General features: G+C 41.3%; 3 protein-coding genes across 4 annotated transcripts in view; 2 read left to right on the forward strand and 1 right to left on the reverse strand.

Annotated features, from left to right (window-relative positions):
• Positions 1 to 14,746, reverse strand: part of LOC133662056 (uncharacterized) — a 268,044-nt gene that overhangs the window by 159,635 nt on the left and 93,663 nt on the right. The window lies entirely within an intron of this gene.
• pwp1 (PWP1 homolog, endonuclein) lies at positions 311 to 8,160 on the forward strand. 2 transcript variants are annotated; one of them, XM_062065724.1, is made up of 15 exons: positions 311 to 524; positions 698 to 756; positions 2,381 to 2,556; positions 2,618 to 2,703; positions 2,770 to 2,866; positions 2,943 to 3,053; positions 5,939 to 6,069; positions 6,141 to 6,220; positions 6,865 to 6,961; positions 7,019 to 7,080; positions 7,152 to 7,263; positions 7,333 to 7,423; positions 7,490 to 7,611; positions 7,682 to 7,787; positions 7,852 to 8,160. In XM_062065724.1, the coding sequence occupies exons 1-15, from the start codon at positions 459 to 461 to the stop codon at positions 7,926 to 7,928; spliced, it is 1,473 nt and encodes a 490-aa protein (XP_061921708.1). In that variant the 5' UTR covers positions 311 to 458; the 3' UTR covers positions 7,929 to 8,160. The 2 variants fall into 2 exon arrangements, with proteins under 2 accessions (XP_061921708.1, XP_061921709.1); XM_062065725.1 differs by having other exon boundaries at positions 312 to 524; positions 2,384 to 2,556.
• Positions 8,376 to 11,904, forward strand: mrpl42 (mitochondrial ribosomal protein L42). Its single transcript, XM_062065732.1, has 5 exons — positions 8,376 to 8,539; positions 8,745 to 8,805; positions 11,385 to 11,469; positions 11,562 to 11,725; positions 11,796 to 11,904. The coding sequence occupies exons 1-5, from the start codon at positions 8,413 to 8,415 to the stop codon at positions 11,839 to 11,841; spliced, it is 483 nt and encodes a 160-aa protein (XP_061921716.1). The 5' UTR covers positions 8,376 to 8,412; the 3' UTR covers positions 11,842 to 11,904.

Here is a 14,746-nt window from a genome sequence, read left to right on the forward strand (position 1 = left end):
CAAATCTTTTTTGTCATTTGAATTGATTGATTGATTGAAACTTTTATTAGTAGATTACACAGTACAGTACATATTCCGTACAATTGACCACAAAATGGTAACACCCCAATAAGTTTTTCAACTTGTTTAAGTCGGGGTCCACGTTAATCAATTCATGGTAAGACAATAATAAAGTTTGTATGCACCATTCTATTATTCACAATGCCTATAAAACTACTGTAATCTATTTGAATTGTATCTAGCACGTCCAATAATCTAATTTAATATTTTACACACCAGTAAAGGTATTACGAGGTCACGTTTACGCATTTTTGATCAGGCACTCAAGTGTTGTCGCATTTGTGGCGTCGTCGTAATGCGACACAGGACCCCCTTAAACACATGTAGCACTACTGCCTGTTTGTGCTGATTTTTTTTTTAAATACACTTGTTATATTTACAAATTTAGTTATTAAAACATGAGTTCTCAGATTACTTGTGTTGGCTGGGTGATGCGAGGTGCTGCCAAGGAAACCCCAGACAAAGTAAGTAGTCGCGTAGGGTAGCTAGCTAATGCTAGCGGCTCGGCTGCTAATGTGTCAACAAAGTAGTTAAACACCCCATGTGTGGTTTTTAATGACAGTTTTAGCGCTATTTTATGAAGTTGCTCATCTATCAGTGCATATTTTTATTATTAAAGAATTTAATCTTAATACAGGTCGAGTTAAGCCAAGAAGAGCTGCAACGCATCATTAATGAAGCAAAGGAGGAGCTGGGGTATGTTGGAATGTGAAGAATTATTAATTGTTGGAATGTGCAGAATTGTTCATACGTGTTTTGATATGCAATATTAATAAATAATTGTTGTAACGTGCAGGACTAATAACTGTAATGAACAATGTTATACATATTTTTTGTAACGTGCAGTATTACTAATCATCAGTGTTGGGTTAGTTACTGAAAACCAGTAACTAGTTTCTAGTTACTTTATTTAAAAAGTAACTCAGTTACTTACACCAAAAATGTAATTACTTCTTTTTTTGAATTTTATTTAAGGCTCCCATTAATGCCCTTTTAGCCTTCATTTCAGTACTGTTATTGCACTGGAGAATAATACAATCTGTTGATCAACTTGACATGCATTTGCATCACTGAACTCTGCTAAGCAATGTGGTCTACATACAACACACAAAGACAAAGATATGTTTCAAAGGGCCAATTTATTTCAGGCCAGAACAAATTGACAAAACTATTTTAAATAGCTGCAACATAACATACATAAGTAACAAACCACATAATAACATGTCACAACATAGCTGTAAACCTGGCTTCACCCAAGGAAGGCACACATGACATGATTATATGTCATGTCACTATATACAGCACACATACTGCTATACACACGCCTAATCAGGCGTTTGTTTCTCTCAAGGAATTGTGAAATAAAATCATGTCTTCAGTGAAGCCAGAACACTCTACGCATTTCCCAAGTTTTAGTTTAGAGAAAAGGAAAGATTGGCCTGGACCACTAGGATCCTTTTTATGTTTGTGAACTTTATAGTCTATAGCGTGGCGAAGTTGGTAAAGTGGCCGGGCCAGCAATTGGAGGGTTGCTGGTTACTGGGGTTCAATCCCCACCTTCTACCATCCTAGTCACGTCCGTTGTGTCCTTGGGCAAGACACTTCAACCTTGCTCCTGATGGCTGCTGGTTAGCGCCTTGCATGGCAGCTCCCGCCATCAGTGTGTGAATGTGTGTGTGAATGTGGAAATACTGTCAAAGCGCTTTGAGTACCTTGAAGGTAGAAAAGCGCTATACAAGTATAACCCATTTATCATTTATATATTTAGAATGATGTGATAATCAAACACTCTAGAAGTCTAGAATGAAAGAGTATTTAAGAGAACTGACAGTGTGTACCTTCAGTGATGAATGATGAGCAGAGGCAGAGTTTGTAGTGTTTTCTTTAGCTTGCTTTCCATGTTTATGTACTCATTGTCCACTGTGTTCAGCTGCCTGAAATCGGGTGACTCCACTGTAGAAATAGCCTGCATGTCTTCTAGCACATACGCTGCAATGGCTCTATCAATGTTGTCCTGGCTAGCAGTCCCTCCGTTAAAATTCAGCCGCTGTGTGTATCTCTTTACTAGCTTCGTCAAAGCATGTGGCTTTTGTAGCTATTTCAGCAGATTTGAATTGCTGTTTTGGGCAGTAGATAGGATCTTTGATCCAAGACACAACTTACATTTAACTAAAATGTTATTTTCTTTGTGCTCGACAAAAGAAAAGTAGTGAGAATATCTCCATGTTAAGAAACTCTGCTTCGGCTCCATCTTGATGTCTTGTTAGTCAACACAGACCGTAAATTGAAGTATGAAGATGAAGTATGTTTTCATTGAAAGCAGGAATCAAGCAGCTGATGAAGAGGACGAGGACGAGGTTGATGCTGGCATTGTAGCTGATCAAAGTCCTAACGACATTGTGGATGCTGCCATTGCTCAAAATGAGGAAAGCAGAGGAACAGAGGAGGATGAGCTAGCAGAATACGGCCTGGATAATTATGATGAAGATGATATAGGTAAGAGACTAATTATTTGGTCTTGTGAGTGAATTAATATGACTGTGTGGTTTCAATGTAGCAACAACCAACCTCGGCAACAGCCTGGCCGGCCTCACCATGTTCGGCTCGAATGACGAAGACCCTTACGTCACTCTTAAAGATACTGTGAGTCCGACGCCACATTTACAAAGAACAGCACCACTTAACATTTTTATATCTTTATATTTTCAGGATCAATATGAGCGAGACGACTTCCAAATTAAGCCCACGGACAACCTCATCCTGGCTGGCAGGGCTGAGAAGGATTGCTGTAACCTGGAGGTCTATGGTAAATATCTTTGCACATGACGCAATACACCACTTTTTTAAATCACTCCATTGAAATCTGATATTTTATTTTGCAGTTTATAACACTGAGGAGAACTCTCTGTATGTGCATCACGACATTCTGCTGCCAGCTTACCCCCTCAGCATTCAGTGGCTCAACTTTGATCCAAACCCACAAGAATCTTCATGTAAGAAAGTCCATATATGATGCAACCTTAATTGTTTCGAATTTTTAATGGGTATCTGTCTATCTTTGTTGGCACTGCGATGAAGTGCAGCTGGGAGCCTATCCCAGCTGCATTCGGTCAGAAGGCGGGGTACACCCTGGACAAGTCGCCACTTCATCGCAGTGCCAACAAAGATACAGCCCCCCCTTGCGACCACAAAAAGGACAATCTGAAAAATGGAAATAAAATATTTTTTTTTTTTTATCTAAATTTAAATTAAATTTCAAAACAAGATTAATAAAACAGCATCAAAGACATATGATTATTTAAAAATAAAGATAATAAATCCTATTATCATAAAAATATTTTGTTAATATTATTTTTTCTAACTTGGGTCCAAAATCTTCATGTAAGAAAGCCTCAAGCCTATACATTATAGAATACATTTCATTAAAAAAGAATAAAATATTATATTAAATAAATCTTAATGGGGGTTAAGTTATTTAATTAAACAAACCAATTTGTAGCATACTTTTAAACGATATGAGACAAGCCTCAACTTTTGGTTGAAATCCAGGCTGAAACCATGTTTTTTAAAGTGTGAACATGACAACTGAAGGTATATCGTCGGTAAGAGGAATCTGTGGCTGACACATGTACCAATAAAGTTTTAAGTCCGCCAGTTGCTGTGCTGTACATTTATTTGAACTACAATACATCGTATTCCTTATTTTACAATACATCATAATTCCTTATTTTCACAATATTGCATGTCATACAAACACAACAACACGGTTGGTCCACTTGTAATACATGGTCAGAAAAGCCGTGAGAGTCCCTTAATTGTGCCAAACAGCTACATTTATTCACACCTGGCCCCACTGCAGCAATCAGCCTAAATACCGGTACTCTTAAAACACACAGTACCATTTTGAAAACAATTTTTCAGCCAACTATCATAAATAAATTAAATACAGAAAATATGCAATGGTTTATACTTATAATACTTCAAACATAAATTCCCTTGGATTAATTCAGAGATAAAATATACATTTCCATAACCATATATGGCAGGAGTCACCAACGCGGTGCCCGCGGGCACCAGGTCGCCCGTAAGGACCAGATGAGTCGCCCGCTGGCCTGTTCTAAAAATAGCTGAAATAGCAGCACTTACCAGTGAGCTGCCTCTATTTTTTAAATTGTATTTATTTACTAGTGTGACAGTCCTAACTGTAGTGCGGGTTCTCAGAACCATCCAGGGAAGACATTGTCGTGAGACGGTTTAGACTTCTTCATTATTTCAATCAGTCTTTTGCGTGCTTTTCAGCAGCTGCCTTTTTTCTCACGTGAGCACACGAATGGTTTCCTCCCGTCCGCCGTCTGCTTTTCAGCAGCACGTCGCCGTCGTTTGCGAGGCAGCAGAGGATGGTTTCCTCCCGTCCACCGTCTTTCTCCGTCTCCTCCCTTGATGTTCACGTCTCTCACCCTTTTATACGGTCCGAGAGGGTGATTGCACTGTCCACAGCTGCGCGCTCCACGCACCTTATGCTGATGGCGGCGTCGCTCCCAGCGCGCCCCACCTTGCCGCTCGCTCGTCCACGCCTCCTCGCCGCCATCTTGGAGCGGGCGTCGTCGGTCCGCCGGCCCCGCCTCCCCACAACTAGCAAGCTGGTCTCGCTTTGCTCGACATTTTTAATTCTAAGAGAGACAAAACTCAAATAGAATTTGAAAATCCAAGAAAATATTTTAAAGACTTGGTCTTCACTTGTTTGAATAAATTCATTTATTTTTTTACTTTGCTTCTTATAACTTTCAGAAAGACAATTTTAGAGAAAATATACAACCTTGAAAATGATTTTAGGATTTTTAAACACATATACCTTTTTACCTTTTAAATTCCTTCCTCTTCTTTCCTGACAATTGAAATCAATGTTCAAGTAAATTAATTTTTTTAATTTTAAAGTATAATAAATAAATTGTAATTTAATTTTTCATTTTAGCTTCTGTTTTTTCGACGAATAATATTTGTGAAATATTTCTTCAAACTTATAATTAAAATTCAAAAACAATATTCTGGCAAATCTAGAAAATCTGTAGAATCAAATTAAAATCTTATTTCAAAGTCTTTTGAATTTCTTTTAAAATTTTTGTTCTGGAAAATCTAGAAGAAATAATGATTTGTCTTTGTTAGAAATATAGCTTGGTCCAATTTGTTATATATTCTAACAAAGTGCAGATTGGATTTTAACCTATTTAAAACATGTCATCAAAATTCTAAAATTAATCTTAATCAGGAAACATTACTAATGATGTTCCATAAATTATTCTTTTTTTATTTTTTTATTTTACATGAGTTATTATTTGTACAAATATGGTGCAAAGTAATTCATGATTTGTTAAAAAAATGTTAGTGGCTAGCTAGTTAAAATGGGATGTTGTGATTTCACAAGACTGTCATAGAGGTGATCATTTGAAAATGTTCAATTTGAAAAATGTGCACTTAGAGAAAATATAAAAATAAAGTGTTGCAATATCTGTTTCTATATATATTTAATGTGAGAAATCATTAAGATGATCAGTGTTTCCACAAAGATAAATATCATTAATTATTAATAATAACGTAGAGTTAAAGGTAAATTGACCAAATTGGCTATTTCTGGCAATTTATTTAAGTGTGTATCAAACTGGTAGCCCTTCGCATTAATCAGTACCCAAGAAGTAGCTCTTGGTTTCAAAAAGGTTGGTGACCCCTGATATATGGCATCTACAGCACTCTTTAAGTTTAATTGAGGCTGATTATTATATATATTTGCTGTAAATGTATGCATCTGTAAAGCACTTTGAATTGTTTTTTTAGGAATTGTGCTTTATAGATAAACTTGCCTTTGTCACATGACCCTTCCCAGGTAACTATGCGGCTGTGGGCAGCATGATGCCACAGATTGACGTGTGGGATCTGGACGTGGTGGATTGTTTAGAGCCCGCCTTCACTCTTGGCAGCAAAAAGGCGACTAAAAAGAAAAAGAAGAGCAAGAAGGCACTTTACTTTTTCTTTTGAGTATGTGTGAGTGGTACACACATTTTATTGACTTGATTGTTGATGGATAGGGTGCAGCAGCAGCAGCAGTGCAGCCCATGGAGGGACACACGGATGCTGTGTTGGATTTATCCTGGAACAAGCTGGTCAGGTTTGTCAATGAGCCGCTTTGCTGGTGTACTGTATTTTTCAGACTATAAGTCGCAGTTTTTTTCATAGTTTGGCCGGGGGTGCGACTTATACTCAGGAGCGACTTATGTGTGAAATTATTAACACATTACCGTAAAATATCAAATAATATTATTTAGCTCATTCACGTAAGAGACTAGACGTAAAATATTTCATCGGATTTAGCGATTAGGAGTGACAGATTGTTTGGTAAACGTATAGCATGTTCTATATGTTATAGTTATTTGAATGACTCTTACCATAATATGTTACGTTAACATACCAGGCACGTTCTCAGTTGGTTATTTATGTGTCATATAACGTACACTTATTCAGCCTGTTGTTCACTAAATTCTTTGTTTGTTTTAAATTGCCTTTCAAATGTCTATTCTTGGTGTTGGGTTTTATCAAATACATTTCCCCAAAAAATGTGACTTATACTCCAGTGCGACCTATATATGTTTTTTTCCTTCTTTATTATGCATTTTCGGCCGGTGCAACTTATACTCCGAAAAATAAGGTATCCCCCCCCCCACCCCCCCCCCACCCCCACCCCCACCCCCACAATATGAATGTGTGTGTGCATAAAAACACAATTTTTATGCGGTTTTCTACTCTTAACTTTAGGAATGTCTTGGCCAGTGCATCAGCTGACGAGACTGTCATCGTGTGGGATCTTTGTCAAGGCAAAGCAGCCAGCTCCCTTTGCAGACACACTGATAAAGTAAGTGACGGCATGTGTGCATGCTGACTCCTGCTCATCTATTGTCCTACATTCTAGGTGCAAACGTTGGCTTTCCACCCCTTCGAGGCGCAAACTCTCCTCTCTGGATCTTACGACAAGTACATCCTCCACCAATTGTCTCGTTGGTTAAACATTGCAGGCTTGAAACCCACCTTTTGCACTCTCACAGAACGGCGCTCCTGTACGACTGCCGCAGCCCCGACACCAGTTACCGCACGTGGAGGTTCAGCGGTCAGGTCGAACGTCTTGTGTGGAACCACTTCTCGCCGTGTAATTTCCTGGTATGACCTTTTTAAAGGACGTGGGGAGTCATGATATTAGACACAGCTGATTGTGTGGTTGTGTTCCAGGCCAGCACAGATGACGGCTTTGTCTACTGTCTGGACGCTCGCTCCGATAAACCTGTTTTTACACTCAAAGCACATGATGAAGAAGTGTCAGGTGAGCATTGTCCGGGCGGTATGCTTTATAGTCCTCTATCTATATTACACTACGTGTTTTTTTTAGGTTTGTCTCTCAGCAGCCAGATCAAAGGATGTTTGGTCACGTCGTCGGCAGACAAACATGTTAAAATTTGGGACATTTTGGGCGACAAACCCAAGTTGGTGCATTCAAGGGACATGAAAATGGTAAAAATTTACAGCGTCTGTGTTGTCATCCACCCACACTTGATGACACTTTATCTCCGTGTGTGTGCAGGGTGTCCTGTTCTGCACATCATGCTGCCCCGATCGACCCTTCACTTACGCCTTTGGAGGACAGAAAGATGGCTTACGAGTTTGGGATTTAAGTGATGTTGCAACAGGTATGACAAAAACATGTTTCCTGTTAAAAGCGCATTCTGTTGAATTGTGTTTGTTTGCTTTTAGTGGCAGAGGTGTTTGGCGGTCGTGAGCGCTTGGTGGTGAACGCAGGCTCAGCAGCAGCGCAGATGGACACCGCGTAGTGGCAACAACAGCTTAAAAATAGAAATAAATTGTTTCCTTCATGGTGGAGTGTGTTCACGGTGTGACACCTTAAAGTTCACTCAAAGAAACACTTTCATATAGAAGTTGATAATGTTGGGCTTGTCATTTGTGAGGTGACGGCAGCAAAATTGTCTGTTTTAAAACAATTGCACATGTGTCTTTTTTATTTTATTTTCTTGCCTACTTAAATAAAAGGTGTAGAAAAATTGATTGATTTTTTTTTAAATGCAAACTTTGTATTTGTTCTATTATTGTCATTACACATATGACTAAACGTGTTGACCAACATTAGAAGTCATTTGGTTTATGTGATAAATGCAATAATAACACTGCTTTTAAACCTTTGTTGCTTTTAATGACAACCACCAAAACAATAAAGGACTTATTTAAAAGTCGCATGATATGATTTTAGGTCGTTAAACAGTGTTAAGTGGGGGAACCATTTCGGTGCGGAACCGATGTATGTTTCATTATATGACCCGGACGTCAAACAGCAGTACACACTGGCTCGGCGCTAGCAACATGGCATTTGGTTATTTCAGCAATATTAACAGACTTTTAAATTGCTGCAGATTACGGCATTATCAAGGTAAATAGTACTTCGTTTTATTTATGAATTTTTATATATTTTTTGTATTAAAAAAAACATTGGTGCGTTTGTTTGCCGCTGTCTTCTATATTGTGAACAAAGCTATGCTCGCTTGACATTGACGCTAAGTTGTTGACACACATAGGCTTTCAAATATGGGAAACGTGTTTCTTCATTTGTATCACGCTGTATTCTCCTTTTGCAGCATGGTTGCTTCCATTTCGAGAAGCTTCTAATGTCCGTGGTCCTTCAATAGATGAATGCAGGTTTGTTCTCATTCACTTTCCGCAAGGTTTGGTCATTGCAGTGATGTAACGATATCAAAATCTCAAGGTACGATATTGTTACGGTATTAAGGCCAAATTACGATATTATTGTATTATTGACCAAAAAACGTTTGGTAAAAATGCCATAGTTTATGAAAAGAAGTGGCAAGAATGTCTAGGATAAACTCACTTACTGTAATTGAACACAACCGTAATGCAAAGATGTTCTAATACAAACTCCAAAACCAGTGAAGTTGACACGTTTTGTAAATCGTAAATACAAACAAAATACAATGATTTGCAAATCATTTTCAACTTATATTTAACTGAATAGACTGCAAAGACGAGATACTTAACGTTCAAAAAGGAAAACTTAATTTGTTGCAAATATTAGCTCATTTGGAATTTGATGCATGCAACATGTTTCAAAAAAGCTAGCACAGGTGGCAAAAAAGACTGAGAAAGTTGAGGAATGCTCATCAAACACTTATCCGGAACATCCCACAGGTGAACAGGCAAATTGGGAACAGGTGGGTGCCATGATTGGGTATAAAAGCAGCTTCCATGAAATGCTCAGTAATTCACAAACAAGGATGGGGTGAGGGTCACCACTCTGTGAACAAATGTGTGAGCAAATTGTCCAACAGTTAAAGAACAACATTTCTCAATGAGCTATTGCAAGGAATTTAGGGATTTCACCATCTACGGTCCTTAATATCATTAAAAGGTTCAGAAAATCTGGCGAAATCACTGCATGTAAGCGATGGTTTAACGGACCTTCGATCCCTCAGGCGGTACTGCATCAAAAAGCGACATCTGTGTGTAAAGGATATCACCACATGGGCTCAGGAACACTTCAGAAAACCACTGTCGATAACTACAGTTAGTCGCTACATCTGTAAGCGCAAGTTAAAACTCTACTATGCAAAGCGAAAGCCATTTATCAACAGCACCCAGAAACGCAGCTGGCTTCGCTGGGCCTGAGCTCATCTAAGATGGACTAAAACAAAGTGGAAAAGTGTTCTGTGGTCTGACGAGTCCACATTTCAAATTGTTTTTGGAAACTTGACATAGTGTCCTCGGGACCAAAGAGGAAAAGAACCATCCGGATTGTCATAGGCGCAAAGTTCAAAAGCCAGAATCTGTGATGGTACGGGTGTGTATTAGTGCCCAAGACATGGGTAACTTACACATCTGTGAGGGCACATTTAATGCTGAAAGGTACATACAAGTTTTGGAGCAACATATGTTGCCATCCAAGCAACGTTATTATGGACGCCCCTGCTTATTTCAGCAAGACAATGCCAAGCCACGTGTTACAACAGCATGGCTTCATAGTAAAAGACTGCGGGTACTAGACTGGCCTGCCTGTAGTCCAGACCTGTCTCCCATTGAAAATGTGTGGCGCAATATGAAGCCTAAAATACCTCAACGGAGACCCCGGACTGTTGAACAACTTAAGCTGTACATCAAGCAAGAATGGGAAAGAATTCCACCTGAAAAGCTTAAAAAATTTGTCTCCTCAGTTCTCAAACGTTAACTGAGTGTTGTTAAAAGGAAAGGCCATGTAGCACAGTGGTAAAAATGCCCCTGTGCCAACTTTTTTGCTGTGTGTTGCTGCCACTACATTCTAAGTTAATGATTGTTTGCAAAAAACATTACGTTTCTCAGTTTGAACATTAAATATCTTGTCTTTGCAGTCTATTCAATTGAATATAAGTTGAAAAGGATTTGTAAATCATTGTGTTCTTTTTTTATTTACGATTTACACAGCGTGCCAACTTCACTGGTTTTGGGTTTTGTATATTTTACTATACTAATATGTATTATAAGTGCAAAGTATATTGCTGAAAGAGACCACTGTTACAAGCAAATATATATATTTTTTAATTTAACATTTGATTCTCTAAAGTGAAAATGTAAACATCCAGTGGAATAAGTGTAAAAACAGTAATGTACAATTTAGTGTTTTTCAACTTTTACTTTCTGAGAAGCAGTGTCCTCTACAGTGGACATTTTTTAAATTATTTTGGATAATGTTAATTGTCAGAAAAGTTCACTTACAATTTATCTTTTGTTAATGAAAATACCTAAAAAATTGACGTTCAATTATATTTTTCGGTTGATGATTTATCAAGTAGCTTCTCATATTACTGGTATTGTGCCATGTCTGCGCTCCCACCAGAGGCTTTCCCTCCGCAGCGATGCGCCGTGACGGGCTAGGAAAAGCTTGAGACGAAGTTGGTGCGCTTTGGTTTGCAGTAAGCAGATTTTAATACCTCCGCCAAAGAGGTTTTGTTTTCGCCAGGTTTTGTTTGTCTGCTAGCAACAGAACTCAAAAAGTTGTAGATGGATTTTGGTGAACTGCCGGTCGCTGCGCAAAGGATTTTGGGAGATATAGTTTATTTTCAGACTGGCCAATACAAGTGCCAGAAAAAACTACACTCACAGAGTTTCCGTATTATACCGTCATAGCATTATTATGACAATTTTGAAACAGCAATACTGCTGTATCTACAATACTGGTACATCCCTAGTTTGTTGTGATTTGTTGAATAAAACTTTATCTTGTGTTGCAGTGACGTGGAGGTCGGTTTGACTTCAGATGGAAACACGGTGGTGTGTTACCATCCAGCTGTGGACTTTCCCTATGAGCTCACCCAGGTAGGAGACCCCACCTGCTTCATAGTATTCTCATTGCTGCTTCATAGATTGGTGATGAATGGTGAGGAACCTTCTCTTGTGGCATCTTGCAGCCTATCAAAAGGCCGGACCCGGTTCGCGACGTGCCCGAAAACCACGACCAGGTTCTGAAGGCCCACCTTAGCAAGGAGGTGCTGAGGGGCAACAAGGGTCCCTCCATAGAGGAGCTGAGCAAGATGTTTTACACCTCCAAACACCGCTGGTATCCAGTAGGACAGTAAGTCGAGACAATAAAAAAAATAAAAAAATAAAACCATAATGCAATATGTTTTTTCCACTATTTACAGGTACCACAGGAGGCGCATAAAGAAGGATACCCCAAAAGACAGATAACTGTATAATGAATTTGAATGACTATCTTCTGACCATGCTTTGTGTAATAAACTCTCAACTTTGTGCTTCGCGCTTATTTTTCAATTTGAGAGGGTTTAGGCTCCAACAATCCGTTAATAAAATGTCATTAAAAGAGTCTATATTACATATTGGTATATGACACTTCAAAAATAATATGTAGTTTACAATTAATGAGGGGCAATTTTGACATTCAATAAAGGGACAAGCGGGAGAAAATGGATGGATAGAATTATAAATCAATTATTTAATAGGTTTTCTATAATATAAACACTACGATAAATCAAAGTACATGTTTAATTTTTAAAATATACATAAAAATAGACATTAAAATCCAACAGTTTCTCCAAATATATGATTAACACAAAAATATATACATATCTTATTGAGATGTTATGTACTTAATTTTGGCAACTAGGAATGTGCCTTGAATTATTTTATTAATGTATAATACAATAGGTTTATACATAGATTGGAAACATTTTACTACTTAATGCCATGCTATTATAATACAATATGTAAAGAATAATTATCACAGGGGGTGGCATAGCTCGGTTGGTAGAGTGGCCGTGCCAGCAACTTGAGGGTTCCAGGTTAAATTCCCGCTTCCGCAATCCTTCCGTTGTGTCCGTGGGCAAGACACCTTACCCACCTGCTCCCAGTGCCACCCACACTGGTTTAAATGCCATCCATCCATCCATCTTGTTCCGCTTATCCGAGGTCGGGTCGCGGGGGCAGCAGCCTAAGCAGGGAAGCCCAGACTTTCCTCTCCCCAGCCACTTCGTCCAGCTCCTCCCGGGGGATCCCGAGGCGTTTCCAGGCCAGCCGGGAGACATAGTCTTCCCAACGTGTCCTGGGTCTTCCCCGTGGCCTCCTACCGGTTGGACGTGCCCTAAACACCTCCCGAGGGAGGCGTTCGGGTGGCATCCTGACCAGATGCCCGAACCACCTCATCTGGCTCCTCTCGATGTGGAGGAGCAGCGGCTTTACTTTGAGCTCCCCCCGTATGGCAGAGCTTCTCACCCTATCTCTAAGGGAGAGCCCCGCCACCCGGCGGAGGAAACTCATTTCGGCCGCCTGTACCCGTGATCTTGTCCTTTCGGTCATAACCCAAAGCTCATGACCATAGGTGAGGATGGGAACGTAGATCGACCGGTAAATTGAGAGCTTTGCCTTCCGGCTCAGCTCCTTCTTCACCACAACGGATCGATACAGCGTCCGCATTACTGAAGACGCCGCACCGATCCGCCTGTCGACCTCACGATCCACTCTTCCCCCACTCGTGAACAAGACTCCTAGGTACTTGAACTCCTCCACTTGGGGCAGAGTCTCCTCCTCAACCCGGAGATGGCACTCCAATCTTTTCCGGGCGAGAACCATGGACTCGGACTTGGAGGTGCTGATTTTCATCCCAGTCGCTTCACACTCGGCTGCGAACCGATCCAGCGAGAGCTGAAGATCCTGGCCGGATGAAGCCATCAGGACCACATCATCCGCAAAAAGCAGATACCTAATCCTGCAGCCACCAAACCGGATCCCCTCAACGTCTTGACTGCGCCTAGAAATTCTGTCCATAAAAGTTATGAACAGAATCGGTGACGAAGGGCAGCCTTGGCGGAGTCCAACCCTCACTGGAAACGTGTCCGACTTACTGCCGGCAATGCGGACCAAGCTCTGACACTGATCGTACAGGGAGCGGACCGCCACAATCAGACAGTCCGATACCCTATACTCTCTGAGCACTCCCCACAGGACCTCCCGAGGGACACGGTCGAATGCCTTCTCCAAGTCCACAAAGCACATGTAGACTGGTTGGGCAAACTCCCATGCACCCTCAAGGATCCTGCCGAGAGTATAGAGCTGGTCCACAGTTCCACGACCAGGACGAAAACCACACTGTTCCTCCTGAATCCGAGGTCCGACTATCCAGCGTAGCCTCCTCTCCAGTACACCCGAATAAACCTTACCGGGAAGGCTGAGGAGTGTGATCCCACGATAGTTGGAACACACCCTCCGGTTCCCCTTCTTAAAGAGAGGAACCACCACCCCGGTCTGCCAATCCAGAGGTACCGCCCCCGATGTCCACGCGATGCTGCAGAGTCTTGTCAACCAAGACAGCCCCACAGCATCCAGAGCCTTAAGGAACTCCGGGCGGATCTCATCCACCCCCGGGGCCTTGCCACCGAGGAGCTTTTTAACTACCTCAGCAACCTCAGCCCCAGAAATAGGAGAGCCCACCACAGATTCCCCAGGCACTGCTTCCTCATAGGAAGACGTGTTGGTGGGATTGAGGAGGTCTTCGAAGTATTCCCTCCACCGATCCACAACATCCGCAGTCGAGGTCAGCAGAACACCATCCGCACTATACACGGTGTTGACAGTGCACTGCTTCACCCTCCTGAGGCGGTGGATGGTGGTCCAGAATCGCTTCGAAGCCGTCCGGAAGTCGTTTTCCATGGTTTCTCCAAACTCCTCCCATGTCCGAGTTTTTGCCTCCGCGACCGCCGAAGCCGCTCACCGCTTGGCCTGTCGGTACCTGTCCACTGCCTCCGGAGTCCTATGAGCCAAAAGAACCCGATAGGACTCCTTCTTCAGCTTGACGGCATCCCTCACCGTCGGTGTCCACCAACGGGTTCTAGGATTACCGCCACGACAGGCACCAACTACCTTGCGGCCACAGCTCCAATCAGCCGCCTCGACGTACTCTGAACTGCTGTTTGGTGCGTAAGCACAAACAACAGTCAGGACCCGTCCCCCCACCCGAAGGCGGAGGGAGGCTACCCTCTCGTCCACCGGGTTGAACTCCAACGTGCAGGCTTTGAGCCGGGGGGAAACAAGAATTGCCACCCCAGCTCGTCGCCTCTCACTGCGTGCAACGCCAGTGTAG

The sequence above is a fragment of the Entelurus aequoreus genome, linkage group LG12 (genome assembly GCF_033978785.1).
Source record: "Entelurus aequoreus isolate RoL-2023_Sb linkage group LG12, RoL_Eaeq_v1.1, whole genome shotgun sequence".
Classification (NCBI taxonomy): domain Eukaryota; kingdom Metazoa; phylum Chordata; class Actinopteri; order Syngnathiformes; family Syngnathidae; genus Entelurus; species Entelurus aequoreus.